The sequence below is a fragment of the Equus asinus genome, chromosome 2, assembly GCF_041296235.1.
Source record: "Equus asinus isolate D_3611 breed Donkey chromosome 2, EquAss-T2T_v2, whole genome shotgun sequence".
NCBI classification, from domain to species: domain Eukaryota; kingdom Metazoa; phylum Chordata; class Mammalia; order Perissodactyla; family Equidae; genus Equus; species Equus asinus.
In genome coordinates, this window is record NC_091791.1 from 58,390,107 (window position 1) to 58,413,440 (window position 23,334).

At 53.2% G+C, this 23,334-nt stretch overlaps 1 protein-coding gene across 5 annotated transcripts in view; it reads left to right on the forward strand.

Moving 5' to 3' along the window:
* Positions 1 to 18,152, forward strand: part of TSPAN15 (tetraspanin 15) — a 52,884-nt gene extending 34,732 nt beyond the window's left edge. For all 5 annotated transcript variants that reach the window (XM_014862807.3, XM_044756321.2, XM_070489254.1 and 2 more), the window contains 5 exons: positions 6,709 to 6,804; positions 9,354 to 9,470; positions 15,227 to 15,274; positions 16,674 to 16,790; positions 17,395 to 18,152. In XM_014862807.3, coding sequence (XP_014718293.1) covers positions 6,709 to 6,804; positions 9,354 to 9,470; positions 15,227 to 15,274; positions 16,674 to 16,790; positions 17,395 to 17,544 — 528 coding nt within the window. In that variant the 3' untranslated portion in view covers positions 17,545 to 18,152. The remainder of the gene's footprint in view (positions 1 to 6,708; positions 6,805 to 9,353; positions 9,471 to 15,226; positions 15,275 to 16,673; positions 16,791 to 17,394) is intronic.
* The last annotated feature ends 5,182 nt before the right edge of the window (positions 18,153 to 23,334 follow it).

Sequence of the window (23,334 nt, forward strand, 5' to 3'; positions counted from 1 at the left end):
CAGTTTGTTGGTGTATAATTATTCGTAGTAGTCTTTTCCGATCCTTTGCATTTCTGTGGTATCAGTTGTAATGGCTTATCTTTCATTTCTGATTTTATTTATTTGAATCTTCTCTTTTTTTCCTTACTCTAGCTAAAGATTTGTCAATTTTTTTTATATTTTTCCAAAAACCAACTCTTAGTTTTGTTGATTTTTTCTATTGTCTTTCTAGTCTCTATTTCATTTATTTCCACTCTGATCTTTGATGTTTCCTTCCTTCTACTAACTTTGGGCTTAGGTTCATTCTTCTTTTTCTAATTCCTTGAGGTATAAAGTTAGATTGTATATTTGAGATCTTTCTTTTTTTTTCTTAATGTAGCACCACTATAAATTTCCCTCTTAGAACTGCTTTTGCTGCATCCCATAAATTTTGTGATGTTGTGTTTCTGCTTTTGTTTGTCTCGAGATCTTTTTTGATTTCTTTTTTGACTTCTTCTTTGTCCCATTGGTTGTCTTTCCAGTCTAGTCTTGCAAGCTGCTCCTCCCTTTTCCTCTTCTACTTTTCAGACCATCTGCTCTGAGCTGGCAGCTCCAGGGTGTTGGTTCACTTTTCAGCAGCACTGAGGGGAGAGATGTTCATTCCATTTGCCTGTGGTGGTTCCTTTCTGTGCAGGCCGCAGGATTCCTGGCTGGCCCATGGCTGTCCAGAAGTTATGAGTTCGTGCTTTCCTGCCTGGAGCCCAGGGCCACGTCATGGTCAGCAGCATCAGTGGTTTTAATAAGCAACACCCTAAATGAACAACAGAACCAGCAGTTCTGGTTTCCAGCATACTTCACACAGGTGGGCTGGTTTTCCAGTGCTCTGTAGGCCAACGGGAACCGTGACACCACCCTTCTTTCCAGTGAGGGAGCTGAGCTAAGACCAAACCTCCAGGGGCTCTTTAGTCCTCACAGCCAAGGATGCTATAGGCCTGAGGTCAGGGGTGAGAGTTTCCATTGTCCCCAACCCTGAGGGCACCACGGGGGTGAAGTGTGTTCCTTCACCTTGGATGGAGTGTCCCCTCATGGGGCCCTATCAGGGGAAGGTCTTGACGTGTAACTCAGGAAAGACCCTCACCATCAGGGGTCTCAGTTGTTTGGAGGCTTGTGGTGGGCTGTGCTATCAAATGCCCATGATACATAATTCGAAATAATTTAAAAACGAGATATAAAACTATAAGTGCAGTAAGATCTCCACAGTGAAAAAAGTGGGCCTGGAAAACTCTGAAGGAAATAGAAATATTAACTCTTGTTTCCTCTAAGGATTGAGACTAGGGTGATTTTTATTTTCTCCTTTATATTTTTCCCTAGCTCCCAAATTTTCTTTTTATTGTTTTATAATCAAGGGAAAAATACCATGTAGAGAAAAATAATGTCCCTTCCAATTGTAATACAATGTGATTTGGTAAAACAGGAGACAGATCAATGGTGAGGATAGGGAAGGAGCAGGCTGGGTGTTGGTGTTGATGGTGGCAGGAAGGGACAGTATAAGGTGGAGAAAAAGGTGAAGAGCAATCAAGGTCAGTCTCCCGGAGGAGGTGAGTTCCCAGTTCCATTTTTTCCTTGCTAAAAGAAGGTAGATTTCTCTGAGTCACACTATAACAAGTTCAATCTCTAGCCCCAGAGGCTACCTGTGAACTCTAAGAATCTACTTATGGTGACAAATCATCAGGCTAATGACTTTACACTGGCTTCCTAGGAAGGTGCACAGAGTGTGGCCACAGGCAGGCCTTGAAAGATAAACTGATTCCCGAGTGTCAGGAAGAAACTCTCCGTCAACCCCTGACCCTGGGTGAGGTTTCTGCTGACAGGCGTGACCCGGCGGGCAGACTGAAGTGGTTTCTCTGCTTATACAGGGTCTAGTGACCATGTATTGGGGAGCAGGGCACAGAGCAGGGGGCCCCAAGGGCCCGGGCATCAGGAGCAGGAGAAGTGCAGCATTCTGACCCCAGCCAGTGGGAGGAGACCTGAATGACCTCCACAGTTGTCTGGGTCTCACCCCACTCGATCTGCTATCACCCCAGCTTCTTCCAGGGCCTCTCTTGAGGGTGTCAGGGGTGTTGGAGGTGGGTAGCTCCTGTCTGTGTGTTCCCAGCAGGCAGAACTGAGCAGGGACACCCCAAGGGCACTGGGCTGTAACTCGTACATCTGTACCCCCATCCCAGGCCTCCTTCCCTCTCTCACCGGGGCAGGGGAGGAGCGGCCTCTATCCTGCCCTTGATCACAGGTGCTGTGGTCATACCCAGCACCAGGTGAAGGAACTGGGTGGCACCTAGCCTGTTTATTTCATCATGGCACTGGCACCAGCTGGCTCTGGGCTTCACCATGAAGTCAGAGGCATGGAAAAAGGAGACACACATGGCACGTGGCCTGCTTGGCTGAGCACCTGAACATACATATCCTTCTCACCTAGAGCAAAGTAGAGAAAGTTCTGCACAGATCTGGCCAGACTCCCACAGCTGGTGCACCCCACTGTGGACAGCCACTGGGAGTGAGAGCAGGAACCTAGAAGGAGAGCCGGAGGGCAGCTGAAGTGTGACCCTCCCCCACCACGGGGATTAAACCCATGACTTCTGGCCGGGTCTGAGGAGGGTCTGGCAAATATTCTAAAGAACTTTCAGGTTCCATCCTCTTTCTTCCTCTGCCCAGGTTCTCCTCAACCATGGTTGTCAGATTGGGCCCATCTCAGGGCTGCAATGGAGGAGGGGGTCTGGGCAATGAGGGTGAGTCTCCATCTTCTAGGGGGACTAAGGGGAGCCCCGAGATGGTGGCTCAGCCCAGGCACAAAGGAAGGAAGGAAGTCCTAGGCTGAGCACCTGCTCCATGTTATGAGAACCATGCCGGCAGTGGTTCCAGCTGGGCTGCCAGCAGCCAGGCCGCCCCAGCCTTGGGTCTCAGAAGCTGATACGGAAGCAATGGAAGCTGCCAGCAGCCTGCAAGAAACCAGGACAGCTCCATCCCCAGAGGCCTGGTGGGAGCTCCAGCTGCTGCCCCTGCACTCTTCCCTCCTCTCCCTGCTCCTCCAGCCTCCCGTCCTGGGGGTGCTGCTGCCACCTGTCCCCACCCCTTCCATTCCTCATTCATTTAAAGCACTCCAAGCACCTCTACAGAGAGGGGTGAGGCGGAGGCCTCGGGTATCTCTAAAACTAGAACTAGAGAGGACGCTTCTTTGTAGCTTGAGTCTGGTGTCTTAAACAACATGCTCTGAAAATCCTGTGGCCTTTGATATTCGCTTACCCTTTGCTTAATTTAGCTTAGGCCATGTGGCTTCTAAGGCCATGCCAGCCATTCATGAAAGGTGGTTTCCTAGTCCTCATTGCAGCTGCCCCTGCTGGCATGACCTGGTTTAGAGCAGGGCAGGTGGCACTGGTGTGTTTGGCCTCTGGATGCAGCAGAGGAAGCCAGAATTTTCTCCTTCCTGCTGCGCTTCCACAGGGCATGTCCTCTGAGTGGCTGCCCCGGTCCCTCAGAACATAGCTGATCATAGCGTTAGCACTTAAACGGTTAATTAATGAACCGCTCAACTTGTCACCTCACTGGAGTTTCTCATCCATCCCGCCACCCCCATCACAGCACAGGAACCACCTAAATGTCCCACACGTCTCTCCAGTACACACATATACTCTCACACACATGTTCTCTCATACACACACACACACACACACACACAGTGCCAAAGGCAGCGCACATTTGCAAGAGTCAGCGTGACCCAGAAAAGTCCCTGATGGGAACCGAGGGCAGCTGCCGCTGTGAAGCTGGGACCATCTGTTCTTCCTGTCCATTCTGAGGCCTCCAGCGGGGCCTCCCTTCCCTGCAGGGGCCTGCCTCAGCTTGCTAGAGGGAAGGCCTGATTTTCACCAAGAGGCCTCTTTTGGAGTCAGGGCCTTTGGAAATTGCTCAGAGACTGAGAAGGTTTGGGAAGAGAGGTCAGGGCTGCTCACCAAAGTGGGAGGGTGAGCCTTTCCCATTGGACCCCTGGCATCCGCTCTGCTGACCTTGCCCTGGGCCTCCTGCCCTCGTTGCCCACCCTCATCTCCAGCTCTGAGGGAGTCCAAAGAGCATGTGACCCCGTGGGAGGGATGGAAGGTTACCCAGTGGAGGGGCTGGGAGGTGGGAGGTGGCCAGTGGGCTGGCGTAGGTGCAGAGAGACATGGTGGGCCAAGACTGTGTCTGCAGTGCCTTGAGAGTGGAAGAAAGCCTCCCTCCCTGCCATGCACGTGGCCTTAGATGTGTCCCTGAGCCTAGCATCATCCCCTTGCCCCTCAGCCCAGCCAAGGGCCCTGTGCAGCACCCCATTCAATACCATGAGCTCATTCCCTTGCCCTACCCTGGGTGGCAGACTGACCCCACCCTGACGTCCTGTTTCCTAGACACCCCCAACCATGCCCCGGAGCTGGCTGGCCTGTCCCTTCATCACCCAGAGAAGCAGACACGCAAGGTTGGAAAGGCTTAAAGACCTGGGGACCTTTGGGAAGGGTGGGCCTGAGGCCAGGTGGGTCCCTGCTCTGCCCAGACCATGTGGCCAGCAGCAGCCATTTCACCTGGCCCCTGCCCTGGACTCCAGTGCCAGACCCATGTAGGCCTGGTGAGTGCAGAGCCTTTCAGATGGGAGAGGGGCTGGCCCCATGCCTGTGTCTTCTCTGTCCTCCCAAGGTTGACATCCAGCCTTCCTCAGCTGCCAGGTCTGCTCCAGAGTGGCTGTTTGTCATCAGCAGAGGGTTTTCCTTCTGGTCACAGAGCCAAGTTTCCCTGAGCCAGTGTCCTTCGTGACCGTGGCTTGGAGCAGTGTGTGTCAGGAGGGAGGCAGCTGTGGCATGCTTTGTTCCTCTACGGATACAGGAGATGGTTGGAGAGATGGTACCCAACTGAACCTCGGGTTCTTATCTTGGCTTCTTAATGTGTATCAGGCCAGGAGTTTGGCACCTTGGTTCCAGCATCGCTTTGCCACTGGCCAGTGGGGTGACCTTGGACAAGTCACATCACCATTCTGGGCTGCAGGGTGTTTGTGAGAGGTCCCAGGCCAGGGGCCAGCTCTTGCCCCGGAGGCTGCCTTCATTGCAGTAGGTGTTTTGGACAAGAGTTGGGACCTCAGTTTCCCTTGGGATTAGCCATTTTCCACTGATGACTTGATGGGTATGAAGTGCTACCATAGGGTATATGTCTCCTGGAAAAAGAAAGATCTACAATAAGAATACCAGGACCTACTGTGTGCCTGGTGTCCCGCTAGGCACTTTTGTAGCTTTGGCTTATTTAAATGTCACCACGTCCCCGAGGCGGAGGATGGTCCTCCCCATTTTGCAGGTGAGGACACGGAGCCTCAGCGGTTCAGTGAAGTGTCTGCGGCCTGGCTGGCTGCAGGGCATGTTCTTGACCAGGAGGTTGACAGCTCCTCTCGGCCATCTTTGATCCTTGGAGCTGGAACATGTCTTAAAGATAGGGCTGGGGCCAGCCCTGTGGCTGAGTGTTTAAGTTCACGTGCTTCGCTTTGGTGGCCCAGGGTTTCACTGGTTCGGATCCTCTGCGCGGACATGGCACCACTCATCAAGCCACACTGAGGCAGCGTCCCACATGCCACAACTAGAAGCATGCACAACTAAAATATACAACTATGTACTGGGGGGATTTGGGGAGAAAAAGGAAAAAAAAAATAGGCCTGCAGGGTTGGCTCACAAATGGGAAACTGAGGCCCAGTGAGGGGAAGTAGCTGTGGCGGGGCTGCAGTGGCAGGACCGGGCCTGGAACTCAGGGCCCTGCTGTCCCAGTGTGCCCGTAGACACCTCCCCCAGGGATCGTCTGGCTCCAGAGCCGAGAATGCCCCCTTTGTGCCAGCACAATCTCTGATGATACGCGGGCCTCCCTGCTCTGAAAGGCCCAATTGTCGCCCTTTGCGTGGAGCTGGGCTCCCCACCCTCCCGCCCCCGCCCCTTCCTGCTGTGGGGCCTTTTGTGCTCCTGATTTCAGCACAACAGCCGGGCTGTTGATCCAGGAGGCTCAGCGTGACTGGGAGAGGGTGGCGTGCCAGCGCTCTCTCTTCCTGGGGGGATTGTCCCGGCCCAAGCTGGGAGGCAGCCCTGCCGTGGGGCCCAGAGTGCGGCGGTGATGGAGAGAGGCCCGGGTGGGAATGTGGAGGCCTCATGTCTAGTCCTGGCTGGGCCCCTAACCACCCTGCTCTGTGACCTGGGGAGGGTCAGCCCCCTCTGGGGGCCTCAGTTTCCTTATCTGTAACACAAGGGGTCAGATGGTAGACAAGAGTGGAGAGGAGGTCTGGAGGCCAAAGGGAAGGTTCAGCTCAGGCCTGTCTTTGGGAGGTAGAAGGAGCACCAGGCTGGGAATGGGGGCGGCTGAGTCCCAGCCCAGCGTGGCTGCTTCAGAGCCGGGTCCCCCAGGCAGGGCCGCAGCCCCTTGGGGCCTGGCTTGTCTGATTTGTAAAGGAAATGGGGTGAATCACGCCTGCTGGGACACGGCAGAGGGGCTCCGGCATCAGGGGCCATTGGGGGCAAGGAGAGCGTGTGTGGGCGGGGAGGCCGTGGTGCAGCGTGGGGAGTGGACGAGGGCCCCGTGCCGGCGGGGGTGGGGGCCACCCGGGCGCATGGGCACTCTGTTCCGGTCCAGACTTCTGGGAAATTTTGGGTTGGACTCCGTAGGGGGAGGCTGTGGTCCTCTTCTTTTATAATTTCTCTATCTAAATAGACCATCGACTTTCTGAATGACAACATTCGAAGAGGAATTGAGAACTACTATGACGATCTGGACTTCAAAAACATCATGGACTTTGTTCAGAAGGAGGTGAGCCAGGTGTTTTGGGTCAGAGATGTGCCTCCCATGCCCTTTGCCCCCAACTTGGGACCCCGCTCAAGAGGGTGAGGGTGAGGGCTCACGTGGCTTATTCATTCCTAAAGCTGGTGGCTGGCCAAGTTGGGAGGCAAGGGTGGGCCACGGATGGCCACCAAGGATGGGAGCACCAGGGCCTGACCTTCTCAAACAGTCCTCTGTCTACCTGCCTGTCCGGAATATCCTTGCCCTGTCCCTCTCCAGTTACATGGGCTTCCCCGTCAAAAAAAAGGACAAGATCAGGTGTAGCTACAAGCTTGCAGGGTCCCATAGTGCCCCTCTCCAGTGGGCAAAGATGCTCCTTCCTTGAGGTGGGAGTGACCTCCAAGCCACCCAGTTTAAAGTGCCCTCTGTCAAATCCCTTCAGTGACGGGGAGCTCACTTCCTGCCAAGTCAAGGACAGCTGGGATGTGGCGAGAGCTCTTCCCTGATTCCACTTTCCCCCATGTCAGGGAACAGAACAAGACTTCCCCTTTCCTCCGTGACACCTCTTTCAATGTGGTAACTGTCATTTTGGGATGCCATCCCTCTCCCCCAGGGTCCACCCAAGTCCGTTGGTGCAAAAACTATAGCAGGTGCCAGGGCAGTCCCTGCCCTCCGTGGCTTTGACATGTCCGTCTCATTTACTCCTGGGCCCCGGGTTCCTCATCTGCTCAGGGGACTCTAATTAATGGTCCCTTCCTCTCGGAGTCGCGGGGAGATGGCCTTGCTTATTCAGAGGTGCTTAGCGTGGAGCCAGGCATGCGGTGAGGCTGTGAGTGTCAGCTGGGGGCTCCTCAGCGTCCTCTTCTCCTGGGTGAGGAGGAGCCGGGTTTGAGGGCGTGGTCCGCTCAGCCCAGGCAGCATATCATGGGACATGATCTTGGGGGCCTGAGCTGGCCTGGTTTCCCATGCCAGCCCTCAGTGGGGACCAGCATGTCACCACACCCAGGGTCACCCGCAGTGGCCACTCCCTTGGCTCAAGCCTTCGCTGTGGTCACGACAGGTGCACCCTTCTCTGCCAGAAATGTGTTTGCCAACTCTGGCTGTCGGGTGGAGCAAGATGTTTTTGTTGGAACCAGCCATCGGCTGGCTTGGGGATTTCATTTCTCCCGGGGTGGGATGGAAGGTGGCTCATGTTCATTGGGCACTTGCCTGGTGCCAGGCCCTATGCTGAGTGCTTCATGCACGGCCTCTCTTTGTGATCCTCAGCTCAGCTGTGCAAAGCTGGCATTGCTCTTCCTGCTTTACAGACAAGGATCTGGGGCCCAGAGAGGCTGATCAACTTGCCCAAACTCACACAGCTAGGAGGGGTGGTGTGAGGATTTGAACTCTGATCTGTCTGATTGCAAGGCAAATGCCCTTTGCACTGCACCCCGGAGAGGCACTCCCAGGTCCCCAAGACTCATAGCCTAAAGGGCTCTGTGGAGACTCTGAATCAGTGTCTGCCTTCTGTTTCTACTAGGACCTCCAACCATATGGCTTCCCTGGTTAAGCCCTCCAGTGACTTCTCATCACTCACAATGCAGTCCCAGCCCCCTGCCTACTCTGGCTGACAAGGCTTTGCACAGTCCAGCTTGTGCAGCACCCTCAACCTCATCGCCTCCATTCTCACTCGCTCTGCTCCAGACACACTGGCCTCTGGCACCTGCTGCCACACCGAGCCTTTGCACGTGTTGACTGGCTTTTCCCTGTTCATGTTCCAGATTAAATGTCATCTCCTCACAGCCTTTCCTGGCCTCCTAACCTTCAGGCGCCCTCCCCGCTCCTTGCCCCATTTTTTCACCTCCCTGGTTCACAGAGCTCTCACTGGCCTTTCAACTAGTTGGTACTCTCCATCTCCTCTACCAGATTCCCCCTGCATGGGCAGGGCTGTGTGCCTTTGTTCACCCTCCTCTCTCAGTGCCCAGAACCGTGCCTGGCACATGCCAGCACCTCGGTAGAGTAGCTGCTTCCCCCAGGTGTGGCACCATTACAGGGGAGATGCAGGGAGGAGCTAAGCTAAGGGGAAATGACACTGGCCTTTGAGTCACTTGGGTCCTGAGCCCAGGGCAGGATGTGAGGTGTGAGTGCCCCTTTGCTAAGGGCAGGACAGGCAGAGCTGGGGCTGGTGGGGGAGGGGCAGTGTGGTGCAGGGGCCCTGGGTTGTGGCGGCTTGCATAGAATCCCAGACTCTGGGACCCTAAAGGCCACCTTCTTAGGTTGAGCACCTGCACTGGGGACATGAAGATGGAATCCGGTTAAGAGGAAGGACTTTCCCTCTAGAGTTTTGTCACCACCCCGATATCCCACCTGGAGGCTGCCCAGCCTTGGCTCTCACACCTCTCCGGTGATGGGGTGCTCCCTCCCTCCCGGGAGGCCAGGCCGCTTTTGGAGAGCTCTGACCTGATGCCCTGCAGCCTCATCTGCTCCCTGCCAGGGGGACCCACATCCTAAACTGCAGCGTCTCTGGCAGGGCCCGCGTGCCACCTGCCGGGGCCTTGGCCGTGACACTAGTTCCCTTCCTTGCTTGCCTCCTCTCTCAGTTCAAGTGCTGTGGCGGTGAAGACTACCGAGACTGGAGCATAAACCAGTACCACGACTGCAGCGCCCCCGGGCCCCTGGCCTGTGGTGTGCCCTACACCTGCTGCTTCAGGAACACGGTACCCACCGCTTCTGCGGCCACCCCCACTGCTCAGGCACCTCCCTGTCTTTCGGGACAGGGGTGGGTGGGGGGTGGGAGGGGCAGGCGGGAGGTGGTGGTCCCTGCCGAGGCTTCCTGAGCCTCAAGGGGTACAGCTGGGGGTGGGGGCCTTCCCTCTATTAGGAGTGGTAGTTAATCATACTGAATGCTTAGCAGGTGCAGACCTGCTCCGGGTTCCTGACTCCTAACTCCTTTAGTCCTTTCCACAGCCCTGGGAGGTAGGTGCTGTTATCTTACCACTGCACAGAGGAGGACATCGAGGCACCAAGAGGCTGGGTGCCCTGCTTAAGGTTGATAGGGCTGGGATGGAATGCAGGCGGCCAGCATCAGAGCCATTCTCTGGGCTGCGGGACAAGCAAGATGAGAGAGGGAGAGGGCTCCAGGCCAGGGGACTAAGCAGGGCCGGCTGGCTCTGCGGCCTTAGCTGGAGGGCTGGAGCAGGGCCTGCACTGCGGGCAACTCTGGTGGACTTTGGGCTTGAGGTCCTAGTGATCCTCAGCAACAGGGCACTTGGAAGAGGGTCTGGTGACATGAATGCCAGCCTCTGCCTCTGCCCAGCAGGACCCTCTCGGCTCTGGCACCTCCTGAGCCACTTGGGAGGCTGTCCTGTGCCGTCACTACGTACAAATGAGAGGGCTCGTCAGCTCTCTGTTTGACTCCTGTGTCCAAAAACTGCCTGGTTTCTGGATTGGAACGAGGCAGGCAGCTTTGCAATTACTCATGGCCCGAATAGTCATGGAAAATTTCTCTCCTGACAGCTCCACCATTCTGTGCCCACTGCCGGATTCTGTAAACCCAGCAGCTGCTGGTGGGGGTGGGGGCCTCGCTCATGAGTCAGGGATCCAGTGCCAAGTGCACTAGCCCTAAAAACGCGCGGGCCGGGAGCGGGGGTTGGTTGGGAAGTTTTAGCTGCCATTTTAGGGTAGCTCTCTGGGCAGGGGGAGTGCTGGGGAGGAGCCCAGGGTTTGCAGAGAGGCCTGTGGGGGTGAGCCTGAGCTTCGTCGCCCAGGGCAGTGGGACCGAATGTCCAACTGGAGATGTGAAAGTCCCACTTGTATTCATTCATTCATTCAACAAATATTTACTGAGGACCTGCTATGTGCTAGATGCAGTTCTAGGGGTACAGCAAACACACAGAGAACTCTCTCCCCACACAGAGCTGAGGTCCTGGTGGGGAAAATTGACAAAGGAAATAAGTAAGTGAAAGAGACAGTGTGTGAGAAGGTGATAAATGCTAAGGATAAAAGTAAAGTGGGGTGTGGATTGCACTTTCAGATACTGAGAAGGTGGGTTCTCAGTCAAACCCTGAAGGAAGTGAGGGGGTAAGCCATGTCTATCTGGGGGAGGGGCACTCCTGGCAGAGAGAATAGCAAGTGCAGAGGCCCTGAGGTGGAAATTGCTCTGGTGTGTTGGAGAAACAGGACAGAAACCAGCGTGGCTAGGGCAGAGGGGGCAGTGGATAGTAGCGGATGAAGTCAGGGAGGTCATTGATGCCCCGAAGGCTGCAGTCAGGAGTCTGGTGTTCCCTTAAGTGACAGGGAGTCAAACGACAGGGCTTCAGTGGCCGAGTGGCAGGTATGACTTGTGCTTTGCCAGGATCACCTTGGCTGCTGTGGGGCAGAGGTGGATGCGGAGAGTCTGATTAGGGGCCAGTGCAGCGGTCCAGGTGTCAGAGGCCAGGCCGCCTGGGAAGCGGACTCTGAGATGCTGGTTAGTGGTCAGGAGGCTGAGCAGGAGGTGCTCTGAGGATCAACTCCTGTAAGGGAGGTGACGGAGGCAGGGCTGGGCACAGGTGCAGGTGAGCGACGATGCGGTCTCAGTAGGAACCACCACTGAGTCTGTGGGTGATCTGGAAGGATCCCTCAGAGCTGCCCGGTGCTGGGCCCGGGGGCTAGGCCTTCTCACTCCCACAGTGACCAGGCGTCACGTGGGGACAGTGTCCTGCAAGCAAGGGGACTTGCTGGCTCTGTGCAGCAGAGAAACAGAACCAATAGGATGTGTGCGTGCGTGCGTGTAAAGAGGTTTGTTGTGAGAAACATGCTCATGGAATTATGGAGGCAAGCAAGTCCCAAGGTCTGCAGGGTGAGTCGGCAACCTCCAGGCCCGGGAGAGCCAATGGTTTGGTTCCTTCCGAGTCCGAGGGCCTGAGACCCAGGAGAGCCGATGGTGCAGCTCCTGTCCGAGAGCTGGCAGGCCCGAGACCTAGGAGAGCGATGGTTTAGTTCAGGTCTGAAGGCAGTCGGGCAGGAAGAATTCTTTCTCATTCAGGTTTTTATTCTATTCAGGCCTTCAACTGGTTGGATGAGGCCCACCCACATTAGGGAGGGCGATGTGTCTTCCTCAGTGTACTGATCTAAATGTTAATCTCATTGAAAACACCCTCACAGAAATACTCAGAAAAATGTTTGGCTAAATATTTGGGAATCTCAAGGCCTGGTCAAGTTGACACATAAAATTACCCATGTGTGACAGTCGCCACGGGGACTGACGGCTAAGGGCTCCCGCTGGCAGGGCTCCCAGCCGCCGCACGGGTTCTGGGCAGCTCCTCACAGTGTCCACCACACCAGCTAGGAGAGGACAGAAACTTAGAGTCAGGTGGTGGCGGTGGTGGGGGTAAAACATGGTCAGACTCGGCTGTGTTTTGCGAATAAGCCAACAGGATTTGCTAACAGATCAGATGTGGGAGGTGAGTCAAAGAGAGAAATCAAGGAGGACTCCCCGAGTTTGGCCTGAACCACAAGAAAGGCAGGGCTGCCGTTGCTTAGAGGGGAGGACCGCAGGGAGGCCAGCTGGGGGACCAGGAGCTCAGTGTGGACACAGGGAGCTTGAGAGCCTGGGTGACATTCCGGCAGGGCTGTCAGAGGAAGTTAGATGTAGGAGTCTGGAGCTTTGGGGAGAGGTCCAGGCTGGGAGTATAAACATGGATGCTATCTGCGGAGAAAGGGAATCTAAAGCCAGCATCTGGATGGGGACATCAGGTGAGGAGGTGTTCACCTGGTGGGGCTGTCTCTGGTCCTGGGTTACAAAACTGCTCCGTCCTTCCTGTGCCACCACACCTGGATGGTTTCTCTAAATGTGAAAAGAAAATGACAATGTTTCCTTCCTTGGTAGAATCTGTTGCATTTGTGTATGAATCTATTTTACATTATCTCGTTCAACCAAGGATCTGAATGAGCACATAGGAAGTGCATAAAATAAGAAACTAAAATAAAAAGAAATAGGGTCATGGAAACTATATTCTAAAATGGGAGGGCCAGACGACGGAGAAAACTGTAAATACTGATAGGCAGGCCTAAAGGGCTTATGGAATCACCGGAAATGAGGCCACGTTTGGTGGCTTAAGGCTTCCTGGCAGCCTCAGGAGAAAGGGAGAGATGATCTGTGACATTGTTACTGTTCAACAGAAGAAAACACACCAGTTCCTCAGGGAAAGTCACTTTTTTTTCTCAAAAAGAAATGTCTTCCTCCTGGCTTCCTATAGAGGATTTGGGGGGGCATTTGTCTCTCCCCTGAGTGGGAGAGAATTCTTCCTGCCTTCACACGGGACTGCCCCTCCAGCCCTCCTGGTCCTCCCTGGAGGATGTGGAGCACCATCGCCTGCAGTGACGCCCCCGAGCCTGTTGGGGTGGCGGGCAGCCTGCTTCTACACTGCTGGGCCTGCTCGCGCTCATGTCCAGTTTCTGTCGATATGCACTCCCTTATTGTTGGCTACTCCTTGTGGGCCTGTCTCTGAAGGCCTCGCTCCCTCCTATTAGCTGCTCAGACCCCAGATAACCCACTCATCGGTCCTGCGTCAGGGTGAGAGAAGACACATGAATGACCCTTGTGAACGTGGCCATATCCGTCTTTGGCTGCCCGGGAGTCCCCTTTTCTGACTTCCCGCCTTGTGGCCCTGTGCCAGGCGGGAGAGGCCGCTGCACAGCTGGTCTCAGGGCCTGGAACCTTCAGCAGAGCCTCTGGAATCTCAATTCTGTGGTCAGACCCAGGCGGATGACTGTGGATGCATCTTACCCACACCCCTCCTTGGAGGGGGGCTCCCCTGGCAGGGGGAGGTGAGTCCCGCCGGGGCCTGAAGAAGCGTTCTGGGCTCCAGGTGTGAGGGAGGCCTCTGCCAGCTGCAGGTCTGCTCCCTGAGGGCAGGGCCCGTGGGTCTGCCCTGAGGACTAGGGCCACGGTGAACGGTGAAGTTACTTTTGTCACCTTCTTACACACCATATGGTTTAGTTAGTTATTATGTTTATTGTCTTCCTTTCTAGAATATAAGTTCCATGAAGGCAAGGACATGTTTTGTTCTTCTGCATTCCAAATATCTAGAACAGTGATTGGCGCATAATTGATGCTCAGTTAATACTTGTTCAGTGAATGACTGAATGAAGGCACGGACGAGGCAGAAAGCCCCGTTCCCATTGTGCTCTCATGAAACTGCTCCCAGGCTTGACCCTCTCTGTGGGGGTCATGTTCACAGCCTGGACGGGCCCCAATGCTGGCCGATGCTCAGTGGATGCCGGGCGATGCTGGGGCTGAGGGCACCTGGAGGATGGTCTGGACTGGGGGGGTGGTTTTGCCCACACACCAGCCCTGACATTTAGGCTGATCTGGATGACGTCCGAGGTCCAACCCGCTCCTGTGGAAGGCGAGTAGACGCCCGCCCTTCCCTTTCCGGAAGCGGGACCTTGCACACGGTCACTGCAGGTGGTGTTCCCGTGCTCTGTGACTGGCCCTGGGATCGGCACGTTATGTGTATATCTCACTTTATGCTCAAAGCAGCCCCATGGGGCAGATTCACTGATCACCACTGCTTTATGGCAGAGACCAAGGAGCCCATTCATTCATTGGACAAATACTTAGTGCGTCCATGTGCCGGTCCCTTGGCAGCACACCTAAGGCTGGTCGCAGAGCTCGTAAGTGGCAGAGCAGGATCTGGACTAGGTATTGTGATGCCAGAGCCCACACCGCCACTCTGCTGATGCCTGTGACACCCTGACCCCACAGCAGCTTCACTTAGATGTGGAGGGGCAGGACCAGGCCATCTAGCTTGCTCTCTCCCTGTGGAAGGAGGAGACTCACAGGGGCACAGGTGGTGATGGGGCCCTGCCAGCTGTGAGACTTAGCCTGCTGGGAGGGATTGAGGGGTCTAGGGCCCATCATGGCTCTCCCTGCGCTGAGATGAGTCAGCAGCTGGGAGCTCCTGAGAGCAGCTCTCTTCCCAGGGAGGAGCTTGGGCGGCAGTCTGCAGGGGCAGCCGTGTGCTCAGAGACCCCAGCCTTGCCCTCAGGTAAACCACAGCTGGCCTGGGTCCCAGCTGTGGTCTGAGGTTTATTCCTTCATAAGAGCTGGTGGAGCAGAAACAGCCCAGCCCTGACCTCAGACGGGGCGTAACAGCGTCTGCAGAGCCGTGCCTCAGGGGAGGCCGCAGCAGGGCACCCTAGGGCAGCTCGCTTTTCTCTGGATTCCTAGGCTGCCGCTGTGGAGGACTGGTCCCCCACCCAAATGCCATGGAACTGGGCCTCCCCCTTTCCTCCCTAGGCATTTCTTGGAGGCGGAAGTTAAGATGCAGACTCAAGCCAGACTGCCTGGGTTGGGGATCTCAGCTCCATCCAAACAGACAGTGCAACTCTCTGTGTCCCAGCTCTTTCCATCCATAAAGTGGGGAGAATACTAGTGTCTTTTATAATAGCACCATGAACAGTTAGCTAATACACATTTCTATTTCAGACAGAAGTTGTCAACACCATGTGTGGCTACAAAACTATTGACAAGGAGGTAACGTCTTTGAAATCTCTTTCCTCCAGAAAGGTTGCTCTTCCTGTCCAGTCCCCAGGGGATTGGAGGGGTTCCTAGGAGTGGGGCTCCTGGCTGCTGAGATTTCCCAGCTTGCCTGGCTGCGGACAGGAGCCAGGGACTGCCGGGGGTTTCCGTCCCTACCAGTCAGGGAGCCAAGAATCCCGGCAGCCTGGGAGAGGCCACCTGCCAGGGTTTGCCTGTGTGGGGCACGCCTGTATGCCCAGCTGTGCTCACCACCAGCCTGCCTCTGCCCTTGGAGCCACCAGCTTGCAGATGGCTCACACTGGCCCCCTCAGTCCGGGACCTGGAGTCCTGGAGGCAGAGAGCCCTCTGGAGGATCCCCCTGGGTCAGCTTCCTGGGCAGCTCCCCTGGACGAGGAGAGAAGCTGGGATGGTGCTGAGAAGGGACTAAAAATAATGATGACTTGAGATGCCTCTGAGTAGTGGTTCTCTGAGGTCCCCACACCTGCAGCAACAGTACCCCCAGGCACATTCTTGGGGTGGGACCCAACAGGCGATAGGACACATTTAAGCTGGAGAGCCCTAGACCAGCAGTGGTTCTCAACCCATCAGACCCGCTGACCAGTCTTTATAATAAACACTTGGTAATGCCCTATTTATTATCCCCAAATGTAGTTCACAGGTGATGTAACCGACCAACACACCTAATTTCAAAACAACATAATGATCTAGGGTAAAAGGAAAAATAAAATAAAACCATTTACAACCATATGACATAAATCAACACGTAAGGCTCAGTGCTGGATGGAGTCATCAGAGGACACAATGAGGCAGGCCGGGGTTCGCACCCACGGGGCAGCTGATACCCAGGGGGTGTTATGTTGGCAGCTTGCCTGCCATGGGCTTTATTGTTGCCATTGGCATTGTTTTTTGAAAATGGTGAACAATTCTTGATAAGGTTCAGAACAAAATGAAGTATAACCATTCCTTAATTTACATAGCAGTATTTTTGCAAAATTCAGTGCATAGTAAAACCACGCAGAAAACACTGGGTTTTTATGTCCCTGGAGTCAGGCTTTCGGCTGATAACCATGGATGGGTTTTCACCCACACGAAAGCCTAGGGGACACCTGAGAGGCAGGCAGGGCAGTTGTTTGTGGAACAGGATTGTCCTTAGCTCTGAAGTCCCTCAGCCTCCGACCCCATTGCTGCGGCAACTGAAGTGCCACCATTGTGCCCCCAGCGCTCTCTAGGGAGCAGTACTGCCTGTTGTGTTGAGACCCAGTGGTCTAGAGCCACCTTCTCACATTGCATGTGAGAAACTGAGGCCCAGAGAGGTTGAGGGACTTGCCTGGACCCTGAGTGAATGGCAGAGGGGGGATCTGGCAAGGTGCTCAGCCAGTCTCCTCCCCGGCAGCGCCTCAGCGTGCAGGACGTCATCTATGTGCGGGGCTGCACAAACGCTGTGCTCATCTGGTTCATGGACAACTACACCATCATGGCCGGCCTCCTCCTGGGCATTCTACTCCCCCAGGTGGGCTGGTCCTCCCTCCACCCGGGGCGGGGAGCTGGAGGTATGGGTGGCGGGCAGACTGTGGGTTCAGATAAAGTGTGGCTTGGTGACTATGGAGAGCAGAGAGGTGCAAAGGGGCTGGGTGAGGAAGGCTCTGCACCAGCAATCTGGGCTCACCCTGGGAGGGCCGGAGGGCGAATGGCGATAGCATGGCTTGTAAAGCTCTTCCAGGTGGTTCACGGGCACCGTCTCCTTCAGTTCTGTGAGGGGAGGGGGGTACAGTTATGCCCATTTTACAGAGGGGCAAACCGAGGCTCGGCAAGGTTAAATGACTTGCCTGAGGTCCCCCACATCGTGAGTGGCATAGCTGGGATGGAGACAGGAATCCCAGAACGGAGGAGCCTCTGCTGACGGGGCACCGAAAGGTCTCTGGGATTTCCTGGAAGGGGCAGAGGCGGGGCCAGGCTGGGCTGCTGGGGTAGTGGAGCACTGGGGGGAAGCCTGTGCCCTGGGGGTTTCCCAGGTGACTGTGTGTGAGTGCACGTGACTGACTGCCCCGGGGGCTGGGGACTGCAGAGGCCACCCAGGTCCCCAGCAGCTCTCACCGCCTGCCCCTTCTCCTCAGTTCCTGGGGGTGCTGCTGACGTTCCTGTACATCACCCGGGTGGAGGACATCATCATGGAGCACTCTGTCACCGACGGGCTCCTGGGGCCTGGCGCTAAGCCCAGCGTGGAGGCAGCAGGCACAGGGTGCTGCATGTGCTACCCCAATTAGGGCGTGGCTGGGCAGCGGCCCCATCAGGACCACGCCGGGCACCCGCACAGGCCAGCGTGAAGGCTGGAAAGGACCGTGGCGCTGACCCGACTCAGGCCTCCTGGGCCACTGCGTCTCAGGGGCGGACCCCAGGCCCTCCGGCCGGGACTCTGCCAGCCCAGGCTGCTGGGTGGGGGCCACGAGGGCGTCCCTTCTCCAGGCCGGGCCGCCGGGGAGGGGAGCTCAGTGCCCGGCCTGGTGGGTTCACTCCTGACAGTGTCTTGGCTGGTGGTCGTGCTTCCCCAGGAGGGCAGTCTTGTAGCGATTTGTAAGCAGGGAGGGAGCATGTGCCCTGTGCTGACAGAGGGGAGGAGAGGGCGCGGCCCGGCCCCCAGTCTCTGGGCCACGCCCTGGAGGCCAGGTTGGGCCCATTTCCTAGCCTTCCAGGTGCCTTGAGCCCTTCCCAAGGGCTGCAGCTTTGCTGACCCTGTTTTTTATGTGATTTTTGTAACATTCATTTTGTACACAGTTAACAGGAGTTTCTGACTAATCACAGCTGGTGTTTCCCACGCGCACCACTCTTGCGCCTCCCAGCCAGTTTAATTAAACAATAAAGACATGATGGTTTTTTTAGGTCTTTCATTTGCGTTGTTTGGGTGGGGAGAGGGTGAGGAAGCCCTCATCGTGAACTTGGCAACGCCTTTTTGGTGCAAGGATGGAAGGGGGCCTCCCTGAGGCCCAATTTGGGACACTGAAGCCTGGGGGGTGGGTCAGCAGTGGGCCCGAGGCTGCCTGCTCCGGGTTTGGAGTGGCCTCTCCCGTTCTTTGGTGTTACTACCTAAAGAAATGGCTTCTCCTAGCTGTGCGTGTGCACTGGGCTGGAGCCTCCCGTGCCTGCCCTGCTGCTAGGAATTCACTTGTGGGAAACCTCAGGGGAGGAGGCAGAGATGACAGTACCTATTTTACAGACTGGGAAACTGAGGCCAAGCCACCTGTGTCGTGAGGCTCCTCCTCCGGAAAGTGGGGCAGATGGGAACTAGGAAAGTCCGGGGTCCAAGAAGGAGCAGTGCCCACAAATGCACCCGCAGCTTTAGAACCAGAGCCACTCTTCCTCCTGCAGCAAGCAGCTTGTTCCCAGGAACTGGCGCTGGGCAGAACGTCACTCAGTGCCAAGCAAAGCTTAGTGCCGACTGCCCCCTGCTGGAGACAAGCAGGACCTGCATGCAACAGTGTGTCGTCCGTGCGTGCGTGTGTGCGTGTGTGTGTGTGTGTGTGTGTGTGTTGTGTGTCGTGTCCTGTCCCCACCCCGTCCCTTCCCCCCGCCCCGAGCCTTCCTGCCTCAAGACTCGGGTTCTAGATTTTCTGTGAGGTTCTTAGTAGAGGGCAATAGAAATAAAACAGCAAGAGCCCTAAAGCTGAAGATCTAAGGATGTTAGGGAACTGCCCATCACATCCAGGGGTGAAGTGGTAGGCTGCTTGGTCTGCCATGTGTACCAGCCTGAGTTGTCTGATGTGGATGTAGGAAAGGGCTGGAGAGGTTTTCAAAAGGATAGAATAATGCAACAACAGCAAACACATCAGCGAGTATACACTGTGACAGGAACTTGTCTAAACATCTTACACATGTTAACTCCGTTCATCCTCACAACTGTATGTGGTGCTTCTTGTTATCTCCATTTTATTGATGGAGAAACTGAGGCACAGAGTGGCTAAGTAACTTGCCCAAGGCACATGGCTGGTTGTTGACAAAGCCATGACATGAACCCAGGTGGAAGCTCACTGGGTTCTCAGCCCTCTTCTGCCACTGTCACCTGGTGTGGACATATGGTGCCAGGGGTGCAAAACCAGGGACAGCTGCAGCCCCACCTGAAGCCCCTCCCATGGGGGCCCATTGCAGCCACTGCCAGAGCCTCTGGCTGCTCCGCATTTTCACCTTTGGACACAAGGCCAGGTCCAGCTCTGTGTGTGACTGTTGGCCTCGTGGTTCTCTGGCTCAGCTGTTCCCTGAGGAGTCTCTGTGCTCGGAGGGAGGCAGCCGTCTCTGGGGCAGCAAGAAGGAGAGGCACTGAGGGGTTGGTACTGCACTGAGTCTACTTGTCCAAAGTCACTTTGCCTTGGAACCTGGAAACCTCTGGGCACCTCATTCTCCCTCTTTCCACGACCATGCACAGACACCCCTCGACCTCACCCTGCTGCTTGTGTGGACCAGGAGTCACAGGTTGGTGCCCACAGATGCTGAGCTCCAGGGGACATTCCTTTTTTTCTAAACCTCAGCCACTCACCCCTCCAGAAAGCAAAACGGAACACATGGAGAGGACTTTCCAGTCCTGTGGTTGGGGACACCCCAGCTGTTGCATCCTTTTGTGCTTAAAAGCCAATGACATCATCTTGACCCCTCAACTCACAAGGTGGAAGAATGACCCTCAAAACTAGTCCTTTTCCCACACCATGGTACGCACAGAAAACGACGGTATTGCTGCAGCCCACCCATATTTGTGAAACTAGAGGAGATTTGTGGGCTTTGATTTGGACATTTTTTGTTATTGAATTATAACAAAAACCGAAGAATAAGATGCATTAAGAAAGACTGGCTTGGGGCCGACCCCATGGCTGAGTGGTTAAGTTCTTGCGCTCCACTTCCGCGGCCCAGAGTTTCGCCAGTGTGGATCCTGAGCGCGGACATGGCACCGCTCATCAGGCCATGCTGAGGCCCACATGCCACAACTAGAAGGAACCACAACTAAAAGATACAACTATGTACCAGGGGGCTTTGGGGAGAAAAAGGAAAATAAAATCTTAAAAAAAAAAGACTGGCTTTGTATAAAACTTCCAAATACAAGATTCTCCATATTTTTAAACAATTTCTTGAAGTATACTTGACATAAACTGCACATACTTAAAGTGACAAATACATCATTAATGAAACCATCACCACAATCAAGATAACACATCCCTCCCCCTAAGAAATTTCCCCTTGCCCCTTGGCAATCCCTTCCCTCCAGCCCTCGCCACCACCCCTGCCCCATCCCCAGGCAACCATGGATCTGCTTTCTGTCTCTATAAATTACTCTGTATTTTCTAAAGTTTTATATAAGTGGACTCATACAATTTGTAGTCTTTTTGTGGCCTCTTTCACCCAACATGAGTATTTTGAGAGCCATTCATTTTGTAGCATACATCAGTAGTCCATTCCTTTTCATTTCTGAGTTGTGTTTCATTGTAGGGATGTACCATAGTTTATCCATTCACCTATTGATGGAATTTGTATTGTTTATTGTTGCTGTTGTTACAAATAAAGCTGCTGTGAACATTTGTGTACATGTCTTTATATAGACATGTTTTCATTTCTCTTGGGTAAATATCTAGGAGTGGAATAGACGGATCATATGGTAAGTATATGTCTAACTTTTTAAGAAACTGCCGAAGTATTTTCCAGTGTGGCTGTGTGATGATGCAGCCCCCAGCCCTGCAGGGTCCCAGTTCCTGCTTCCTTGCCAGTATTTGGTATGGTCAGTCTTTTCAATGTTAGTCATTCTAATGAGTGTGTTGTGATAGCTCATTGTGGTTTTATTTTGCATTTCCTTAGTTAATCACGTTAAGCATATTTTCATGGGCTTATTTGTCAGCCACATAATTTCTTTGGTGAAGTGTCTGTTCAAATCTTTTTAAAAATATTGTTTTCTTCTTTTTTTAATTTTTTAATTTTATTTTTTACTGCAGTAACATTGGATTATAACATTATACAGCTTTCAGATGCACCTTGTAATATATTTCGAATTCTGTGTAGATTACATCATGTTCACCACCCCAAAACTAATTATAGTCCATCACCACACATGAGCCTAATCCCCCCATTACCCTGCCTCCTCCCTTGTTTTATTATTATTAAGTTTTAAGAATTCTTTATAAATTCTAGATACAAGTCCCTTATGAAATATACAATTTGCAAATATTTTCTCCCAGTCTGTGGCTTGCCTTTTTTTCTCTTAACCGTGTTTTTCAAAAAGCAAGGGGTCGGCCCGGTGGTTCAGCAGTTAAGTGTGCACATTCTGCTTCGGCAGCCCGGGGTTCGCTGGTTCGGATCCTGGGTGTGGACATGGCACTGCTTGGCACGCCATGCTGTGGTAGCTGTCCCACATATAAAGTAGAGGAAGATGGGCACAGATGTTAGCTCAGGGCCAGTCTTCCTCAGCAAAAAGAGGAGGACTGGCAGTAGTTAGCTCAGGGCTAATCTTCCTCAAAAAACAAAACAAAACAAAAAGCAGAAGTTTTTAACTTGAAGTCCAATTTATCAATTGTTTTCTTTTGTGCATTGTGCTTTTGGTATTGTATCTAAGAAATCTTTGCCTAACCTAAGGTCACGGAGTTTTCTCCTACATTTTCTTTTAGAAGCTTTATAGTTACCTAAAACTACTACATTTAGGTCAATGATCCATTTCGAGTTAATTTTTGTATATGCTGCAAAACATGGATTGAAATTCATTTATTTTGTTTATGAATATCCAGTTGCTTCAGCACTGTTTGTTGAAAGATGATCCTTTCTCCACCAAATTGCCTTTGCACCTTTGTTGAAAATCAATTGTTCATATGTGTGTGGTTTTTGTGTGTGTGTGAGGAAGATTGGCCCTGAGCTAACATCTGTTGCCAACCTCTCTTTTTTTTTGTTTTGACCCCCAAAGCCCCAGTACATATTTGTGTATCCTAGTTGTAAATCCCTCTAGTGGTTCTATGTGGGATGCCACCAGGATCTGTGCCCAGGATCCAAACCAGCAAACTCCCCGGCTGCTGGAGCGGAGCGCCTGAACTTAACCACTCTGCCTCAGGGCCGGCTCCTACATGTGGGTTTATTTCTGGATTCTCTATTCTGTTTCCTTCAATGTTGAATAGAAAGTGTGAGAGTAGACATCCTTGTCTTATTCCTGATCTTAGGGGGAAAGCGTTCAGTCTTTCATCGTTACGTATGTTAGATGTAGGTTTTTCATTGATGCCCTTTATCAGGTTGAGGGAATTCTCTTATATTTTTGGTTTACTGAGAATTTTTGTCAAGATTGGACGTTGGATTTTGTCGGAGGCTTTTTCTGCTTCTTTTAAAATTCGTTAATATGGCGAATCACATTGACTAATTTTCAAACGTTAAATCAACCTTGCATCCCTGGGATGTGCCCCACTCAGTCATGATGTACTGACTTAATACATTGTTGGGTTTGATTTGCTAAAACTTTGTTTAGAATTTTTGCACCTATGTTCAGGAGGGCTATTAGGGTCTAGTTTTCTTGTAATGTCTTTGTCTGGTTTTGGTGTCAGAGTGATGCTGGCTTCATAGAATGAGTTGGGAAGTATTCTTTCCTTTTTAATTTTCTGGAAGAGTTTGTGTAGAGTTGGTATTTCTACCTTAAAAGTCTGATAGGATTCACCGGTGAAGCTACTGGCCCAGAGTCTTCTTTGTAGGAAGATTTTTAACTATAAATCCGATTTGTTAAGTGGATATGAGGCTAATTAGGTTATTTCTTTCTTCTTGAGAGCGTTAGTCGTTTAGTCCTCCAAGGAATTTGTACATTTCATCTAAGGATGTCCAATTTATTGGCATAAAGTTGTTCATAACGCTCCCTTATTATCCTTTTAATATCTGTAATCTTAGTGGTTACATCTTTCTTATTCCTGATATTGATAATTTGACCTTTCTCTCTTTTCCCTAATTAGTCTGACCGGGGGTTATCAATTTTACTGATCTTCTCAAAGAACTGGCTGGGTCATTCTCATAAGTATAGAAACAAGCTGTTACTATTCCCGTCTGAAGACAAATAAGCAGAT